The 16,696-nt window shown below is 37.7% G+C and overlaps 2 protein-coding genes across 9 annotated transcripts in view; one reads left to right on the top strand and one right to left on the bottom strand.

Moving 5' to 3' along the window:
- The window catches only part of Abi1 (abl interactor 1), an 85,713-nt gene extending 75,129 nt beyond the window's left edge, over window positions 1-10,584 (top strand). For 3 of the 5 annotated variants that reach the window (XM_052728906.1, XM_052728904.1, XM_052728903.1), the window contains 2 exons: window positions 7,042-7,227; window positions 9,756-10,584. In XM_052728906.1, coding sequence (XP_052584866.1) covers window positions 7,042-7,227; window positions 9,756-9,931 — 362 coding nt within the window. In that variant the 3' untranslated portion in view covers window positions 9,932-10,584. Of the gene's footprint in view, window positions 1-2,593; window positions 2,681-7,041; window positions 7,228-9,755 lie in introns of all 5 variants that reach the window. The other 2 variants (XM_052728905.1, XM_052728902.1) reach the window with 1 other exon arrangement.
- Window positions 10,585-11,536: 952 nt separating this feature from the next.
- Window positions 11,537-16,696, bottom strand: part of Pdss1 (decaprenyl diphosphate synthase subunit 1) — a 43,983-nt gene continuing 38,823 nt past the window's right edge. For all 4 annotated transcript variants that reach the window (XM_052728908.1, XM_052728911.1, XM_052728909.1 and 1 more), the window contains 2 exons: window positions 15,779-15,859; window positions 11,537-11,984 (listed from right to left, as the gene is read on the bottom strand). In XM_052728908.1, coding sequence (XP_052584868.1) covers window positions 11,844-11,984; window positions 15,779-15,859 — 222 coding nt within the window. In that variant the 3' untranslated portion in view covers window positions 11,537-11,843. The remainder of the gene's footprint in view (window positions 11,985-15,778; window positions 15,860-16,696) is intronic.

Here is a 16,696-nt window from a genome sequence, read left to right as displayed (position 1 = left end):
GTTAGAAAGTAGACATAGAATTAGAATGAAAAGGTTTGAATATCTGAGGATAGTTACTGAGTTCACTTTCCATGTTAAGATGCTAAATCCAAAAAGGAAACTATTTGAAATAAGCCTGTTGTGCAGTATTTATTTTTGCCATGAAGTTAGTGGGTATTGACCAACAGATTTTTCTATGGCAGCTTTTTTTCTCTTTTAGGTGTTTCTAGAACTGAATGTCCTATAAAAAGAATGGTGACTACTCTGTATTTACATGGGATTTTGCTTGGTTCTTTTTGTTCGTGTTATGTGTGTGGTTTTTGTTTTGTTTTTCTTTTAGCAAGGCCTTCCTTTGTAGCCCTAACTGGCCTGGTGCTGCCCATCGTATACTGGCCTTGAACTTGCAGCCCTCTTGCTGTTGGGCTGACAAACAAGCACCACCATGCCTGACTTAAGTAGAACCTGTGGTCTTTGTTTACATTTTTGAGTTACAGAGTGATTGGATTACAGCAAATTGAAAAGTGCTTTCGCATAAATGTCTGTATTCACAGAGAACCCCAGGTTTATGCAACCTTTTTCCAGACTAGAATTTTCATTCAGGCTACTAAGAAATATAAAACTATTAGCTGATCTTTTACTTCACACTCCCCTTGGTGTCCTGTTGGGTTTGAATGGTAGTTTAGTGTCTAAATAGATCACAAATCAATCATTTATCACTAGGTTTTTGTTGTTGTTTTGCTTTTTTTGAGACAGGCTGTCCTAGAACTTTCTATGTATATCAGGCTGACCCTGGATTCAGAGATATACCTACCTGTTTCCTGAGGCCTGGGATCAAAGGCATGGGCCTCATAACAAATTGTTTGTTTATCCCACCAGTTTCATGAATTTCTTTCCATGTTCTGCTTTTTTAGATCACATCCTTATGTTCACCCTCCATACACACACTTTGTTTTTTAATTTATTCTGCAAATAGGGTTTTCATTTCACCAATCCAGGCTTGACTAGTTTCACAAATGTTTGTGGGACTGTTCCTTAGTGAATATCTGTATTTCTTTTGAAAGTGGAAAGCAAGCTTGGCTTCAGGTGTTGAGTGTATTTTGTTTATACACTTGTCCTTCAGTATGAGCTGCTGGTGTAGTTTGACTGGTGTGTTTAGTGTTGTGATGTGCACATTTTTCTCTCGTGTAGATGTGCTGGTGATGAGCATCTTCAGAGCATATCTTGTCTTTGTCCTCCCACTACTAACAAGCATGACTAGCCGTTAAGGGTTCTTCTAAAAATTATTTGGCTAATGGGAGGCTCTTGGTTGTTTTTGTTGTTTTAAAACCAATACCCTCTAACCCTTTAACAAGTCTTCTCTGTAACAGAATGAAAGAAGACTAGTTTCTGTTAGTGAACTGAATGCTATTTTTAGATATGTTGGACTTTTAGTGCATATATATATATATATATCACTAATTTTGAACTTGGAACCTCTTTCATATTTTTATACTTACCAACAAAATTTGTATCCTGCATTAGATGAAAATTATTTTGATATAATGATCTTGGGAACCAATAATGTTGTTTTTCTTGGTTAATATAGCATCACTTGTTGGTGACCACTACTAAGCCGGATCTTTCCATTTAAACCTGTTGACTTTTAGAGTCATCTTTAGCAGTTACTGTCGTGTTAAAATGAGACAAAGTAGTAAACATGAGTCTTTGCTTCTAGTTTGTGTCAATCTTTCACACATTTGTTAGCCACATGAACATTTGATATCAATTTCCTATAAAGTATCTCCTGAAAAAGGTTACATTTTTCAAACCAGCCAATGTCTCATTAGAAATTAATATAATGCAAATAATTGTATATTTTGACTGATTAGAGATTGTTTCCTTTTTCAGTATCCATAAAAAGACCATCTTTGATAACTTCCCTTGAGAAACTGAATAATCACAGGGTACATGGAACATTCTTGTCCCTTAGTAAGTTTAGGGCTGATTTCTTACAAATAAAGCTGCCAACTTAAAATGTAACAATAATCATATTTTGTAAGCAAGAGTGTTTCCCAGAAAGGTGTTTAAATTTAGATAAGAACCTTCTTTAAAGGAAATTTGTGATTAATGTATTGATTTATCTATGTATTTATACAAGTGGTCAAGAGCTGTTACACATTTATTTGGTTCAGATTTGCAGCATTACCTCAAAGCTAGACAAATCTGTTAGTATATAGAGTTACAGCAAAAAACAGAATTCTAGAAGGCTCTATAGGTATTTAATTGTGACATATTATAGAAGTATTTCTTTAGAATTTGAAAAACATTGTGCCAAAATAAATGTTATAGTAAATTAAAAAGTTCCCCATATAATGTAATGCTAGGTTAAAATAAGTGTATTTGTTTCTTTATGCTCTTACCCATGTGGCTGAGCACAGCTTGGCCCTAGATTCTGTGGGGAAAGACCTTGAAGGAGACCGCAGGGTTTGTTTGTTTGTTTTGGTTTTGTTCGTTTTCATTTGCAACTGTTCTTGGCATACTTATTTGTGTTTGTGGTCCTGGTAACTGACTTCTGCTTTTTGTTTGTTCCTTTTCTTTCTTTATGTTTTATTCCCCATACTGTGTCTTCTGCCAGTTTCTATTGCCCCCCCTCCTCCCCCTATGCCTCAGTTGACTCCACAGATACCTCTCACAGGCTTCGTGGCCAGGGTGCAGGAAAACAGTAAGTCTGCAAACCCAGCTGGCAGAGATTAGAGGCTGTCTCCTCTAGCATGCATGGCTGCTGAGTCACCATTTTCCTCCTCCTTACTGAGAAGCTAATCTTACCTTGAAGAATAGGTACAGATGTGTGTTACTGAAACTGAAGAGCACGGGCTTCAGTTCTTTCCTCTTGTGTGCATGACTACTGACCCATATCAGTTTCAGAACTTCAGTTTTCTTAAGTATTTAGGCGATCTAAGACATGAGATCTGTTATTTGCATATTTTCAAGCAAAGACTATTGAAACACAAGAATGCAAATTCCTAATAGTCATTGGGAGAATTAGAAAACATTTTGCAGCTGAGTATGGTGGTGCATGCCTGTAATCCTAAACCCTTAGGAGGCCGAGGTAGGAGATCTTTGTGTGTTGGAGGACACTGTGGGCTAGTATATAGTAAGACTCTGTCTTTGAAAAAATAAAGAAGCCAAAACAACAACAAAAATGTGTACTCTTAACAGATTTGTCAAGATATAATTACACTATACTTTTATCAGGAAATTGAAACAGGGCCCCTAACCCCCTCCTTTATAGCACACTATTTGAGAAACTGCCAGTGAGGTGGTTCAGTGGTTAAAGACCCTAGTCATCAAGCATGGTAATCTGAATTCAATCCTTCGAACCCACACAGTGGAAGGAGAGAACTTACTCCTGTAAGTTGTTCTCTGATTTCCACACATACACAAAACAAAAAATGTGAAAAATTAGAGAGTGATTGTAGATTCTGATCTATGTGAAACTTCATTATTAAGAATGAATCCTGGGGGCTGGAGATGCTCAGTGGTCAAGAGCACTTGTTGCTCTTGCAGAGGACCCTGGTTCAGTTCCCAGCACTCACGTGGTGATTCAAAACAGTCGAACTCTAGTTCTAGAGGATTCAATGCTGTGGACTCTGCGCTCATGTTATACACATAGCATAAATGTAGGCAAAACACTCATATACATAAAATTATTAAAACCCTGAGTCTCCAAGAATAAGTGAATCACATGCATTTTGTCTGTCTGAAGGACTGACAAGGAAGTTGGAGTCTGCCTCATGCCCTGGCCAGTGAGTGAGTGAATCACATGCCATAGATAAACAGACCTGTCTCTTTTCTTAAAGTATGATCTTAGTGAAGACTAGGGTCAATAACTTAGGTTGAATATTTTTAATATGTATATTGATCTAGGTAGACTATATCATTGCTGATTACCTTTGAGGTTAACAGAAGATTCTGCATGTCCAGAGTGAATATTGTGTGGCAAATGAGAAGTACAATTGCCAAATTATTCAATATCCAACATTGAAATTAAGATAGTATTTAGTTCTAATTTACTTCATTTGGGATCTCCCTTCAAATAAATTTCAGAATTATTTGAGTAGTGAGCAACCTACTTGAGCAGCCCATGTATCAGGACAATACATTTGTTGCAAATTCTGTCAGCTTTTGCTGACTCTTACATTGCTTCTCTCATTCCCTCTCTTCCAGTCTTTATTCAGTGTTACATGCTAGGCTCTGGTAAGGATAAAAACAGTTTAAGACAAAGTCTCCTCCTTCATGAGATATATAAGGAGCTTATTGGAAATGTAGATTTGGAATTTTGAAATTTCTGAGTGCAAGCCTTCTTCTTATTACGTTCAGTTTGAAAATCCTGTGTTCAGATATTTAAAATTAAGTGGATCTTGGGTGTTTAACAATAAGTGACAAGGGTGACTTACTAGTCACTGTTGCTTTTTTCCCCATTTTTGATGCTCTTGGCAATTGTACCCAGTTGTGCGTGCTAGGTCAGCTGCGCTTTGAGACTGAATAACATTCTCAGTTCCTGGGTTTTGGAGTGGCTCACATGTGTCATTCAGGCTGGCTTGCAGTAGAGTCCCTTCTGCCTCAGCTCCTGAGTAATGGGATGGCAGGTATGCTCATCATACCCAGCGATACTACTGTTTCGTGATGCTAAAACAGTTTAGCAACTAAAGCTATCAGAGATTGAAAATGCCAGTTCATCTTTTTTTTTTTTTTTTGGTTTTTCGAGACAGGGTTTCTCTGTGTAGCTTTGCGCCTCTCATGGATCTCACTTGGTAGCCCAGGCTGGCCTCGAACTCACAGAGATCCGCCTGGCTCTGCCTCCCGAGTGCTGGGATTAAAGGCGTGCGCCACCACCGCCCGGCTCCAGTTCATCTTTTTGCATTGCTCCATTATGAAGAATTGCTAGGAAATAATTTTAGTAATTTTGAACTTTTTGGGTCTAGAGATCATTGACTAACTGGTAACTGGAAAGAACAGAAATTAGTATTCATGTGCGTTATTGCCAACGAGACACCTCAGCACAACTATTTTTGTTCTTTTTAACAAACACATGATGTTGGGTTGTTATTCTCACACCACTGATATTCAAGTTTATTTCTATTGTGTATCTGCACTTTAAATATTTTATGAAGTGCAAATATTTTATGTGCTTTCAAACACCTCTGGGGCTCAGAGGAAGTGATAGTAAAGGCACGTAGCTTTTAACCTAATCTGGTTTAAGATAGGAGCCCTGATGACTTAGGCCTTTTATTATTAACACCAGAAGGCCTTTTGGACCAAATATGAATAGTGTTAGGTCAAGTATTAGGGCAGAAAGTTCGATTGACCAGACTTTTTCCCTAAAATTAAAGATAAGCCAGTGTACACTTAATGACAGTTGAGTGGAAATCTTAAATGAGTACATTGTAAAAATGAAGAGTGACAACAATTTAGGAAATCCAGCAAACATGCATTGTATACAGTAAGCCAAATGAAGGATATGTACTGTGGCTATTTGATGGCAGGATGGGTTCATACCCCTTCTCTTCCTCCACACCAGAAAGCTCTGTGGAGGAGGTAGGTATAGGCAGAAGTAAAGTGGATCAGTGCATGTGGTAGACAACCCAACTGTAGACTTGTTAGATGCTGTGAGTGAGCATCACCACATAGAGTTTATTTTTATTATCTTTTTCATCTCAAGGATAAAAGTGGAAATCATAGAATTGAAGTAGTAATGAAGTGGGACTGTTCTTTGCATGCTTTACGACTGGGTCTTTTGGTTATATATATTATCAACATATCCTGTCAGGAAGAATAACCTTTAAAACCTACATCAGTTATATAAGAATGTTTCCCTTCCTTCCTTTCTTCTCTTTCTCTTTTTTTATTTAGGGAAAAAAAAAAATCCCAAGAGCCTTTTTGTGTAGCTATGGATGGCATAGAATTAGCTGTATAGACCAGGTTGGCCTTGAACTCACAGAGATCCACTAGCTTCTACTTTCCAAGTGCTGGGATTAAAGACATGCACCACCTTGCCTGATTTTTTTCCCCTCCCTTAAACTTTTAAAAGGAATTTTGGAGTAGAAGGTTGAGCGTTAGTTGTATTAGCTTTGAATTTCTAATCCTAGAAGCATTGGTGGCCAGTAAGTGCAATTCTAGTTCCACACACCCATGCCACTGTTAACACCTTACTTTTTAAATCATGTGTACACACACACCGTAGCCATCTAGAATCTGAAGTGTGATTCATTTTTATTGTTTATTTATTTTTGTTTCTTTTAAAATTACTACATCTTCAACATTTTGTGTTTAAATTTTAATTGTGTGTAAGTTAGAAAATTGGATCTTTAGGATCTGGTCTCATCTCATGATTGTTTTATCAGCTGTGATGAAAAATCTTAGTTTCTTTTCTACATTAAATTTTGATTATGAATATAACCAAGTCTTTTAAAAATATTTAATGCATTTTTCTAGTTGGGAATTATTTTTTGTTGTTTTTATTAAAATTTAAATAAGAATAGAAAACAAACAAACAAAACCTTACACAAAGATGCAAACCTAATACTACAAACTTGGCTTTTCTATTAAAAAAATAAATAAAAAATATGTCCACTTGAGATGTAGTTTCTAGGGCACTAAAGCTATTAAAAGCCAAAATCGAGGACATGAATATATGTAGTAAAAACGATCACACCTCTAATGTAAGATACTTAACGGTGTTCCAAATGACAGAGTTCCTTAGGCCACCAGGCCTGGTGGAACATTTGTTTTGACCTGAGTCTTAAGATAAGGAAACTTCTTTACTCCTGTAATTTTTATGAAAGTAGATACTGTATCCTAACCTCTTGCATTCATTAATTTGTAGTATTTATTGTGCTTATTTTAGCTCATTTTATTATTGCAGAATCATGCTTAAAAGCTGTAAAAACTTTAACACACCCAGCTTTTATTTCTAATCACTGCATGTTTTATATTAGTGCATGCTGTATGAGTTAGAATTCTGTTAAGTTCTGTTAATTTAAAGCTTTCATTTAGATTAATTACTTGTGTGAATCCTTTTAGTTGCTGATAGCCCAACTCCACCACCACCTCCTCCACCGGATGACATTCCCATGTTTGATGACTCTCCACCTCCACCGCCTCCTCCTCCGGTGGACTATGAAGATGAGGAAGCTGCCGTCGTTCAGTATAGTGACCCATATGCGGATGGGGATCCTGCATGGGCTCCCAAGAACTATATTGAGAAAGGTGAGGTACTGCTATCATGGACTGATTGGAAGGCAGTAACCCAATTACAGAGTTTTATTACTGTTAAAAAAGAGCTCATCCACACCGGGCGGTGGTGGCGCACGCCTTCAGTCCCAGCACTCAGGAGGCAGAGGCAGGTGGATCTCTGTGAGTTTGAGGCCAGCCTGGTCTACAGAGCAAGTTCCAGGACAGGCTCCAAAGCTACACAGAGAAACCCTGTCTTGAAAAAGAAAATAGAAAGAAAAAAAAAATTGATCTTATCCAGTGTTTCTTATCTGTCTTACCAGTCAGGATGGCTTCTCTTAGCTTCCTGAGCTTGCTTTCTTATTGCGTCCAGGACCACCTGCCCAGGAGGTACCACCCATCATGAGCTGTGGTCACCCACATCAATCACCAGTCAAGAAAATGCACCACAGACTTACAGGCCAGACTTAGGGATGCATTTTCTCAATTAAGATTCTCTTTCCAGATACGTTCCTAGCTTGTGTAAATTAACATGGAACAGTGAGTATATTTAAAGTAATAGCCACTTTTGTAATGACAAGATACTGAAACCTGTTTAATTTGGATCAACAGTTTATGACATGACTATTCCAAAAGCCTTGTTCTTACTCAGATTTAACCTAATGTATGCTGATGTGATCCTATTCTCTGTATTAAACTAATAGATTTAAATTCTAGAGAGCTTTATAGTACAGAAGGGAGAGTTTGACCCTATATTTTGATTAGATCCTGGAGAATAGAGTCAATATCAAGTTAGTATTGGTGGTTAAGTATCGATAAGAGAAATTCTATGAGGGAGTATATACATTGAGATAAGACTGTTAGAGAGGAACCCTTGAAAACTGTGGTTCAGTACCTCTCTGAGCCATTTGCATAAGAAGATCTAAGAAGATGAGATTGTTTTTTTCTGCTCAAAGACTTGAGTGCTTTGGGCTTTTGTCGTCAGTTTCAAGTCAGTCTATAGCACCGAATCTCACCTCCTGTGACTCTAGATACGACAAGTATTACCAAAGTTAAATTAGTTACAGAGCTTTTCTTCATTAATAATTGTTAATCCCTTGCAATCACTTGATCCTTTTAGTTTGTTATTTAGCCAGAGATATTTGATAGTATGTGTATTTTTAAGCTATGATAAGCTATTGTGATTATAATCACTATACTGTGATTTTGCTGTAGAACTAAAATGGAAGGAAATGCGCCTGTTGGATCCGCTTACTACAGTGTTTTGTAAGGATAAAAGACTGCCTATTTAACTTGATAAATGATGGCAATCGATCAGTACTTAATCTTTCCCCATTTCACTAATTTAGAGTTAGCAAAGGAGACAGGCTATCTTTCTTAGGGTAAAAATATGAGCATCATAAATGCTTAAAAAATTACTTATTTAAAAAAAACTGCTAAGAATAAATGAAGTTAAATGTAAAAATCACATAAATTACCATTCACATATAGTAGAAAATTGCATGTAATTTTAGAATTGTTATAAAAATGGGTTTAAGGAAATATTTAAATTCCCAGAACAGTAGTATAGAAAGTGGTGCATGTAAGTTGCTTTCCCTTTCTACAACTGGAAAGGAAGAATATTTTGAACTTTGTGTCACACTTTCTGGGTTTTCCCTTACTTTGCCATCTTTAATAAAAAAAACTTTTCAAGTGAGGAGACTTTTGTTTTTTCTTTTTTTCTTTCTTTTTTTTTTTTGTATTTTGAGACAGGGTTTCTCTGTGTAGTTTTGGTGCCTGTCCTGGATCTCACTCTGTAGCCCAGGCTAGCCTTGACTCACAGAAATCTGCCTGCCTCTGCCTCTAGAGGCGTGTACTACCACCACCCGGCTTTGTTTTTGTTTTTGTTTTTTTTAAACCTGAGTATATCACCATCAATTAGCATGAAATTTTGAATAAGTAGATTTATAAATGTGTGGTATAGTCAAAATAAACATAGAGTTGTTGAAAGTGTGAGACCAGTCTAAGCTAAATAGTGAGATCTTGTCTCAGAAAACCAAAACTAAAACCACCTAAAATTTAAAATTATTACTTCATTTATTTTATGGGGGAGGGACACATGCCGTAGTCAGTGTATGGAGATCAGAGGACAACTAACAGTTCTCTTGTGCCATGTAGCACTCTAGGGATCAAATTCAGGTCATCTTGCTGGCCCTTAGGTGTTTCTTAAGAGATTTAGAACCCAGTGCCTTCTTTAGTGTGATCATACTGTCAGTGTGATCAGTGTGGTTAGGGATTCAGGGACTTGGTTGGCCACTTACTTAAAGTGGTAGGAAAGTGAAGTCCAGCCAGGCGGTGGTGGTGCACACCTTTGCTTCCAGCACTTGGGAGGCAGAGGCAAGCGAATGTCTGTGAGTTCCAGGACAGTCAAGGCTACACAGAGACACCCTGTCTTGAAAAACAAAAATAAAGTCCTCATAAAAATACTTGGTTTTCCTATACTATTTAGATTTGTCATTACATTTTAAAATTCAAGTAAATGTTGGAGATAGTACTCTCATGTCATACTTTGTTTTTTCCCACAGTTGTTGCAATATACGATTATACAAAAGACAAGGATGATGAGCTGTCCTTTAAAGAGGGCGCAATCATCTATGTCATCAAGAAGAACGATGACGGCTGGTTTGAAGGAGTTTGCAATCGAGTGACTGGACTTTTCCCTGGGAACTATGTTGAATCAATCATGCACTATACCGATTAGTTTTTTTTTCTTTTGTTTTCTTTTCATGTAGGTTATTACTCCGTCATACCGTGGGACTATATGGTTAACAGAATTGTTTTAATGTTTAAAATGTGCCCATATTTTCAGGACATAATGTTTTATTGGTATATTTGGATGTCTACCTGTAAGCATACATTTTGGAGGCAGTTCACATATTGCTGAACAGCAATTTATACCAGAGACTGCCTGTAATTGATTATGCATATGTACTCACACCTTGATAACTTTATGACCAGCCTAAATATTCTGGGGATGTGGGTTATTATGTTTAACAAATCATGGTTCAGAATGCATCATTTCATGTTTCAGTGCAGCATGGTCACTAACATTATGTCAGACTAATAGGAAAAACAAAACTGAAATGCTGGTGCTGGTCATACTTTTGGTTTAAATTCTCATTTTTAAAGAATACTGTGTTTAAAGCATGCAAATTTTATGTATTGAAAGATACTTAACAATTCAAGATGCTTCCAATTTGTGTAACATTTATCTGGAGTACTCATACTTGAGTCTCTAAGTTCTTCATGTGAAATGAAAGATTATCTGTAATGTTGTAATTTGTATCTAAGTTTTTTAATGAGTGAAATTTGCATTATAAATTTTTCCATTCATAAATACATAAGTGAACCAAAGGATTTTGTCCTCTCCTTTACTGGTTTGCTTTAAACATGTGTGCTTGTGCATATGTATGCACACACAATCCCAACACAAAAGATTTATTGCAGAATTATGGTTCTATTTTCTCAGTGTAGTAGCTTGGAAATATTTTAGCTTTATCTCAATGTGTCTGAACAACAGTGTGACAGAATTTTGCAGATTTTGTGTCAAAGTAAGCACATCATCCCCTAAGTAAAAATCCGAAGGGATGCCACACCAGTCCTGTGGTTTTAATGAAAATGAATTTACACTGGTTCAATGAAAGGAAAATCTTTTACGTATTGTAAAAGTGAATGCAATTAATTTGTCCTTAGGTATATTTAATCCACTACCTGGCACTAATAGCAACATAAAATTTTACAATTGGGAAAGAAAGTAGGCCATGTATTAATCTGTAAACAGGTAATAAGCAGGTTTGTATTGTAACTGAAATGCAACACATGCACTTTGTGTGTCTCCTGGATTTAAGGGAGGGTTAGAGGGATCCTTCTGTTGTATATAATTCTATACTGCTTAGGATATTAAAGTAGGTCACACAGTGTGGGTTTCTATGTATTGAGGATTACAGACTTAGGACAGCATAGTAAATGGTGAGGAGATCAGTGCAAAATATTCTGAAAACTAAAGACCATTGTTCCTACCAAATCATCAACTATTTCATATATATTTTACCTTTGTTATTTTTGAAGTATTATGTCATTAGTGATCAGATAGCTATATTATGCCTTTTCTTTTTGAAGCAGAATGTTTTCTTAATTTGTAAATAACCTGTTGTCTAAATTTTATCTACAGTCTTTTATAATAAACTATGCTCCTATATGAAAAAATTTGGATATTGTTAAAATATAACTAATATGGATTGAAATTTAAGTACAGACTTCAAAATTCTCTGACCTTTAATCCTATGATGAAACAAAGACAAACCACTTGAATTTTAACGTTGATTATTTATTTGTGTAATGGCTTTCCATGTGGGCATTAACAGTGTAAACAGTACCACACATAACCATCAGGATACCTCGATTAGAATTTATAGGACAATAATGACACTGGTTTAATTACATTTAAAAAGTTTTCTGAAAAACTTTGCCAATAAAAAAAATTGCCCATCAATAAGGTTGAAATTATTTCCTAAAGTGATTTTTGGTTATCTGCACATGAAGCAAACAATGTTTCACAAAATTCATGAGGCACAGTCTGGTAAAATAGCTGCCAGAAAGAGCAGAAAGAACTGTCATTTATCTCTTGTGAGCACACTTTCTGAGAGCTGAATGAGGGCGTCCCTTTCTGTGGATGGCCTGAGTTTCCTGATCTCTCTCACTGCTTCGTGGCAGTACCGCTGGGCGAGGTAGGTGGTTTGCTGCACACCATCACTCTGCAGGAGACAAGAGGACAGACAGATCACTGAGGAGCTCCAGGAATGCTGCCACGATAGATTAAACCACAGTTTGAGATTAGATGAGCTATAGTGAATAATCATACTATGTCTTGAAGTTGTCTTTTCAGAAAATGGCTGTTGCTTCTATTTTCTTTCCATCCTTTTGGATATGGAAACACACTTCAGTTGTTAGCACACAGACGTCAACTCTGTTAAGCAGCTAGCCATTTTCTGTTACTTGTACCTGAAGCATTAAAAGTTTCAAAAAGTTCTACCTATATAAAACCTTCCTGTTTTAAATGAAAACCCAAAGGGCTTGTGATGAAAATGCCTTTCATATTGGAAACGATACAGCTCTTCCTTGGTGTTTCCTAATCTAATCATTATCACTGTCTTCAGTCCTGTGGATTACCTTTGCCATCATGCCATCATCATCCTCGCCCTCTCTGTGCCATTTAAAGATCGTTACATTCTGGAACTGGATTTATTTTCTCTGATATATTTACTGTGGAATTAAGTTGTATAATAAAATACTTCCTTTTCCATGATTCTCTTATATTTTTGGTTGTGAGCCTAGCCTTTAATGGCTGAGCCATATCTCTAGCCCTTCTCCACGGATCTCAGTCACTGTTATTTAGAATACAGCTTTCCTCGTATATGGTTGAAAAACTGCTCAAAACATGAGCATAGTTTTCTGTGCCACTTTGCAAAGAAGCATGTTTTCGCTTCCTTGGTGTTGCAACACATCTTGCTTACATACCTGTGCAAATAACCTACTTCAAAGGGTATTTGAGAAACTTTATTTTCTTTGAGACAAGATGTCATGTAGCCCTGGCTGGCCTAGAGCTTAACTATATAGATCAGGCTGGCCTCAAACTTACAGAGATCCAACTGTTCTTTGCCTTCCAAGTGCTAGGATTAAAGGTATGCACTTTTATTCTCTACGTGTCACTTCAGCTTGCCTGAACCTATATTGACTAATTTAACTCAGTAAAGAACTCCAGGTTTAAGATGACTACTTGGATGACCATTTAGAAGGCCTTGCTCCACTGTCTTCTGGCATTCAGTTTGTTTTTTTTTGCAGAGCCAGTTTTGCTTTTTTTTGTTTTTGTTTTTCGAGACAGGGTTTCCCTGTGTAGCTTTGCACCTTTCCTGGAACTCACTCTGTAGCCCAGGCTGGCCTCGAATTCAGAGATCCACCTGGCTCTGCCTCCTGAGTGCTGGGATTAAAGGTGTGTGCCACCACTGTCGGTTTAAAGATTCATTTATTTATTATGTACACAGAAGAGGGCACCAGATCTCATTACAGATGGTTATGAGCCACCATGTGGGTGCTGGGAATTGAACTCAGGACCTCTGGAAGAGCAGTTGGTGCTCTTAATCTCTGAGCCATCTCTCCAGCCGCAGAACCAATTTTGATATCTTTGCCATTTGTTGTGACTACTTTGTAGATTGTCGTCTTAAAATATCTGTTACATTATGGCGCTCTCATACATACATGTTATTACACTTTGTTCTTACTGATCCCTCCTGCTGTTGTAACCAATCACCATTTGTTACTGGTCCTTTTTCTCAATGTTGTTACCCTTTGCTGCTTTTATATAAATGAATCCCATTAACTCTTTCTCCGCCACTTAAGATCTTTTTTCTTCTTTTCTTCTTTTATGATCTACACATGTACAAAGTCTAGTGTCTGTTCATGAGAAATATTTTTTTGAGACTTATTTTACCTAACATAATGATCTCTAGTTCTGTCCGTTTTCCTGTTAATATAATTTAATTTTTAAATATTTTTAAAAATTATGTGTATGCCTGTATGTGGGGTATATACATGTTGAGTATAGGCATCATGTAGGCTAGAAGAGGGTGTCTGAGCTCCTGGACCTGGAGTCACAGGCAGTTGAGCTAGCTACCAGACATAGGTGCTATGAACCAAATACATGTCCTTGAAGAACAGAAAGCTATCTCTCCAGCTCTGACTTCATTTTTCCTTATGGCTGGATAAACTTCCATTGTGCACACGTATCACATTTTCTTTATTCATAAGTTTGTGCAGAGCTAGGTTACTTCCATCTTAGCTACAGTGAACAGTCCAGCAGTAACCATGAACTGTAAGTATATTTGATTATAGGCTGTCTTAAGAGTCCATAAGATGTATACGGAGTGGTACAGCTATGCCATATGGTAGTTCTCTGCACCGATTTCCATAGTGGCTACATGAGTCTGTATTCCGTTAATAGTAAATAACAGTTCCCTTTACCCTGCACCCTCCTCAGCGTTTATTACTATTATTATTTTTGAGACAGGGTTTCTCTGTGTAGCTGTGCGTCTTTTCTGAACTCACTCTGTAGACCAGGCGGGCTGCGAACTCATAGAGATCCGCTTGCCTCTGCCTCCAGAGTGCTGGGATTAAAGGCGTTCACCACCACTGCCCGGCTTGTTTGTTTTCTTGATCACAGCCATTCTGATGTTGGGCAAGATGGAATCTCAATTTTAACGTGCATTTCCCTCATTGCTAAGAATGCTGAACACATTTTCAAATACTTACTGGCCATTTGTATTTCTTTTGAGAATCATCTGTTTAGTTCATTAGCCTACTTAGTGAATGCTTAAATTAGTGTTTACTTTTTGGAGTTCTCTATATATTTTGAGTATTAAATATACAGTCTGTATAGTTGGTAATTTTTTTTTTATTGTGCATGCCCTCTGTTGCTCATGCACAAATGACTCCCATTTGTCAGCCAGTTCTTGGGATTATTTTCTGTTTTGTTTGAGTCAGATAATGGGCTGGAAATGAGATGCTCAGTGGTGGAGCACTTGCTAACATGCAAAGCTCTGTTTAGTACCTGGCACCGGGGAATTTAAAAAAAGTCTTGTTTTAATAATTTGTTAACTTTATAGATTCTTCTATAGTTGTATAGTTTTTTCAAATGGATTTTTCGAGGAAAACTTGCAAGAGTCTTCTACTTCCACCATATGGGTCCCTCGGGTCATCAGGCTTCACACCAAGTACCTTTACCCACTGGTACCTGTGAGAAGTTCTGAAGATACACAGCAATACACTTAAAACAAGCAGGTCCTGCACAGGGTACATGGTTCTCCCTTTAAAAGAAAAACCCTCACAAATGTATAGCTCACTATGTTCGTTTCAAGTTGTTTTTAGTGACCCACTTACCTTTAGCAGGAAAGGCCATTTATGAGTAGGCTATTATAACTGTCTAGCTATAGGAGTAAGCTTTGGACAGGGTTGGGGCCAGTCCCAGACAACAGTACAGTGCTGATATTCATGGATACAGAAAGCTTATTCCAGACTAGCAGGTCTCAGCCTTGCCTGCATAGGAGTATCACTGAATAACTTGAAAGAGAAACTATTAATTGAGCTTTCTTTGGCATATAAGATAGCTCAGCAGGTCAAGGAGCTCACTGCCATGCCTAAGTGAATTTAGTCTTTAGGATCCACATAGTGCAAGGCCAGAACCAGCAGGAAAGTTGGTGTGTGTGTGTGTTTTATGAGCTCCTTCCTTAGTTTTTGTCAAATCAAGCAAGGGTTGACCAACTTGGCCCTGTATCTAAAATATTTTTTTTGTAACTGTACCTGCTGTTGCCTTCTGTAGTTTTAAATGGTCTTACCTGGGGGGTGGGGTTGGGCAAGATGCCTCAGTGAGGAAAGGTGCCTGCTGCCAAGCCTGCTTGATCCCTGGGACACACAGTAGGAAGAATCTGCTCTAACAGTCGTCCTCCGAGTTCCACTAGGTGCTGGGCACATGCAGATGCACAAACAGTGGTCTTACCTGTAATACATACTGTCGGGCTCTGTCCACATCCCCTGGCACACTGAACCGTCTCATTATCATAGCATTCATTTCTGGGAACTAACCAAAAAGAAGGGAAGCCTGTTTATTGTTCCTGGCGGAATGAAGCATTTTAATACCTGTTTATATAGAAAATAAACAAAACCAGAAATGGGGCTGGAGACAGCTCAATAGTGAAGAGTACTTGGTGCTCTTGCAGAGAACCTGTATTAGATGTCACCCACATCAGGCAGCCTACATTATTCCCATAACTCCACTTCCACAAGATCTGGCACTCCTGCCTCCAACGGCCCTGCACATAAACTGGTGCACAGACAGACAAGCAGGCACATACACATTAAACAAAGAAACCTAATTGTTCTGTCTGTGGTCCAGTTTGAGTGTGGTTCAGGACAAAGTACTGTACTTCAATCTTCCCCGGGTTCTAATTCAGTAGGATATGGGTTGGGAACACCTTTTTAATTGAATTTCCTGGTGATGTTGGATACTGCTGGTTTAGGACTACATTTGGAAAACCACTGGTTTAGGAAGAGGTTAGGAATTAGAGATTGTTGACTGCCACCGAAACCATTTGCATGTGTATGGGGCACTGGCAGTGGGGGTTGCATTAAGTGCCTAGATTGCATTCCCAATGAATCTGATTATACTGATGTCATGATTACCAGCACTTCCCCGATATTTTAATGCATAGCAAAGCTGAGATTCATTGGATTAGAGGATATAGAGGTATCCATCAACCAGGTCGGTGTCCTGAGTTACAAAAAAAGATCGGTACAGGTCAGCCCCAACACTGCAAAAACAAAAACTCATGGACTTGGAGACTTCATAGGGGAAGAAATTCTTTGTTTTTCTAGTTCAATGGTTGGTCCAAGAACTAATTCATTATAGCACAAACTA

Source organism: Peromyscus californicus, unplaced genomic scaffold, assembly GCF_007827085.1.
Source record: "Peromyscus californicus insignis strain IS unplaced genomic scaffold, ASM782708v3 Scaffold_8__1_contigs__length_139910024, whole genome shotgun sequence".
In the NCBI taxonomy this organism is placed as follows: Eukaryota; Metazoa; Chordata; class Mammalia; order Rodentia; family Cricetidae; genus Peromyscus; species Peromyscus californicus.
The sequence above is the reverse complement of the archived record's forward strand: the minus strand, read 5'-3'. Positions and strand labels throughout refer to the sequence as shown.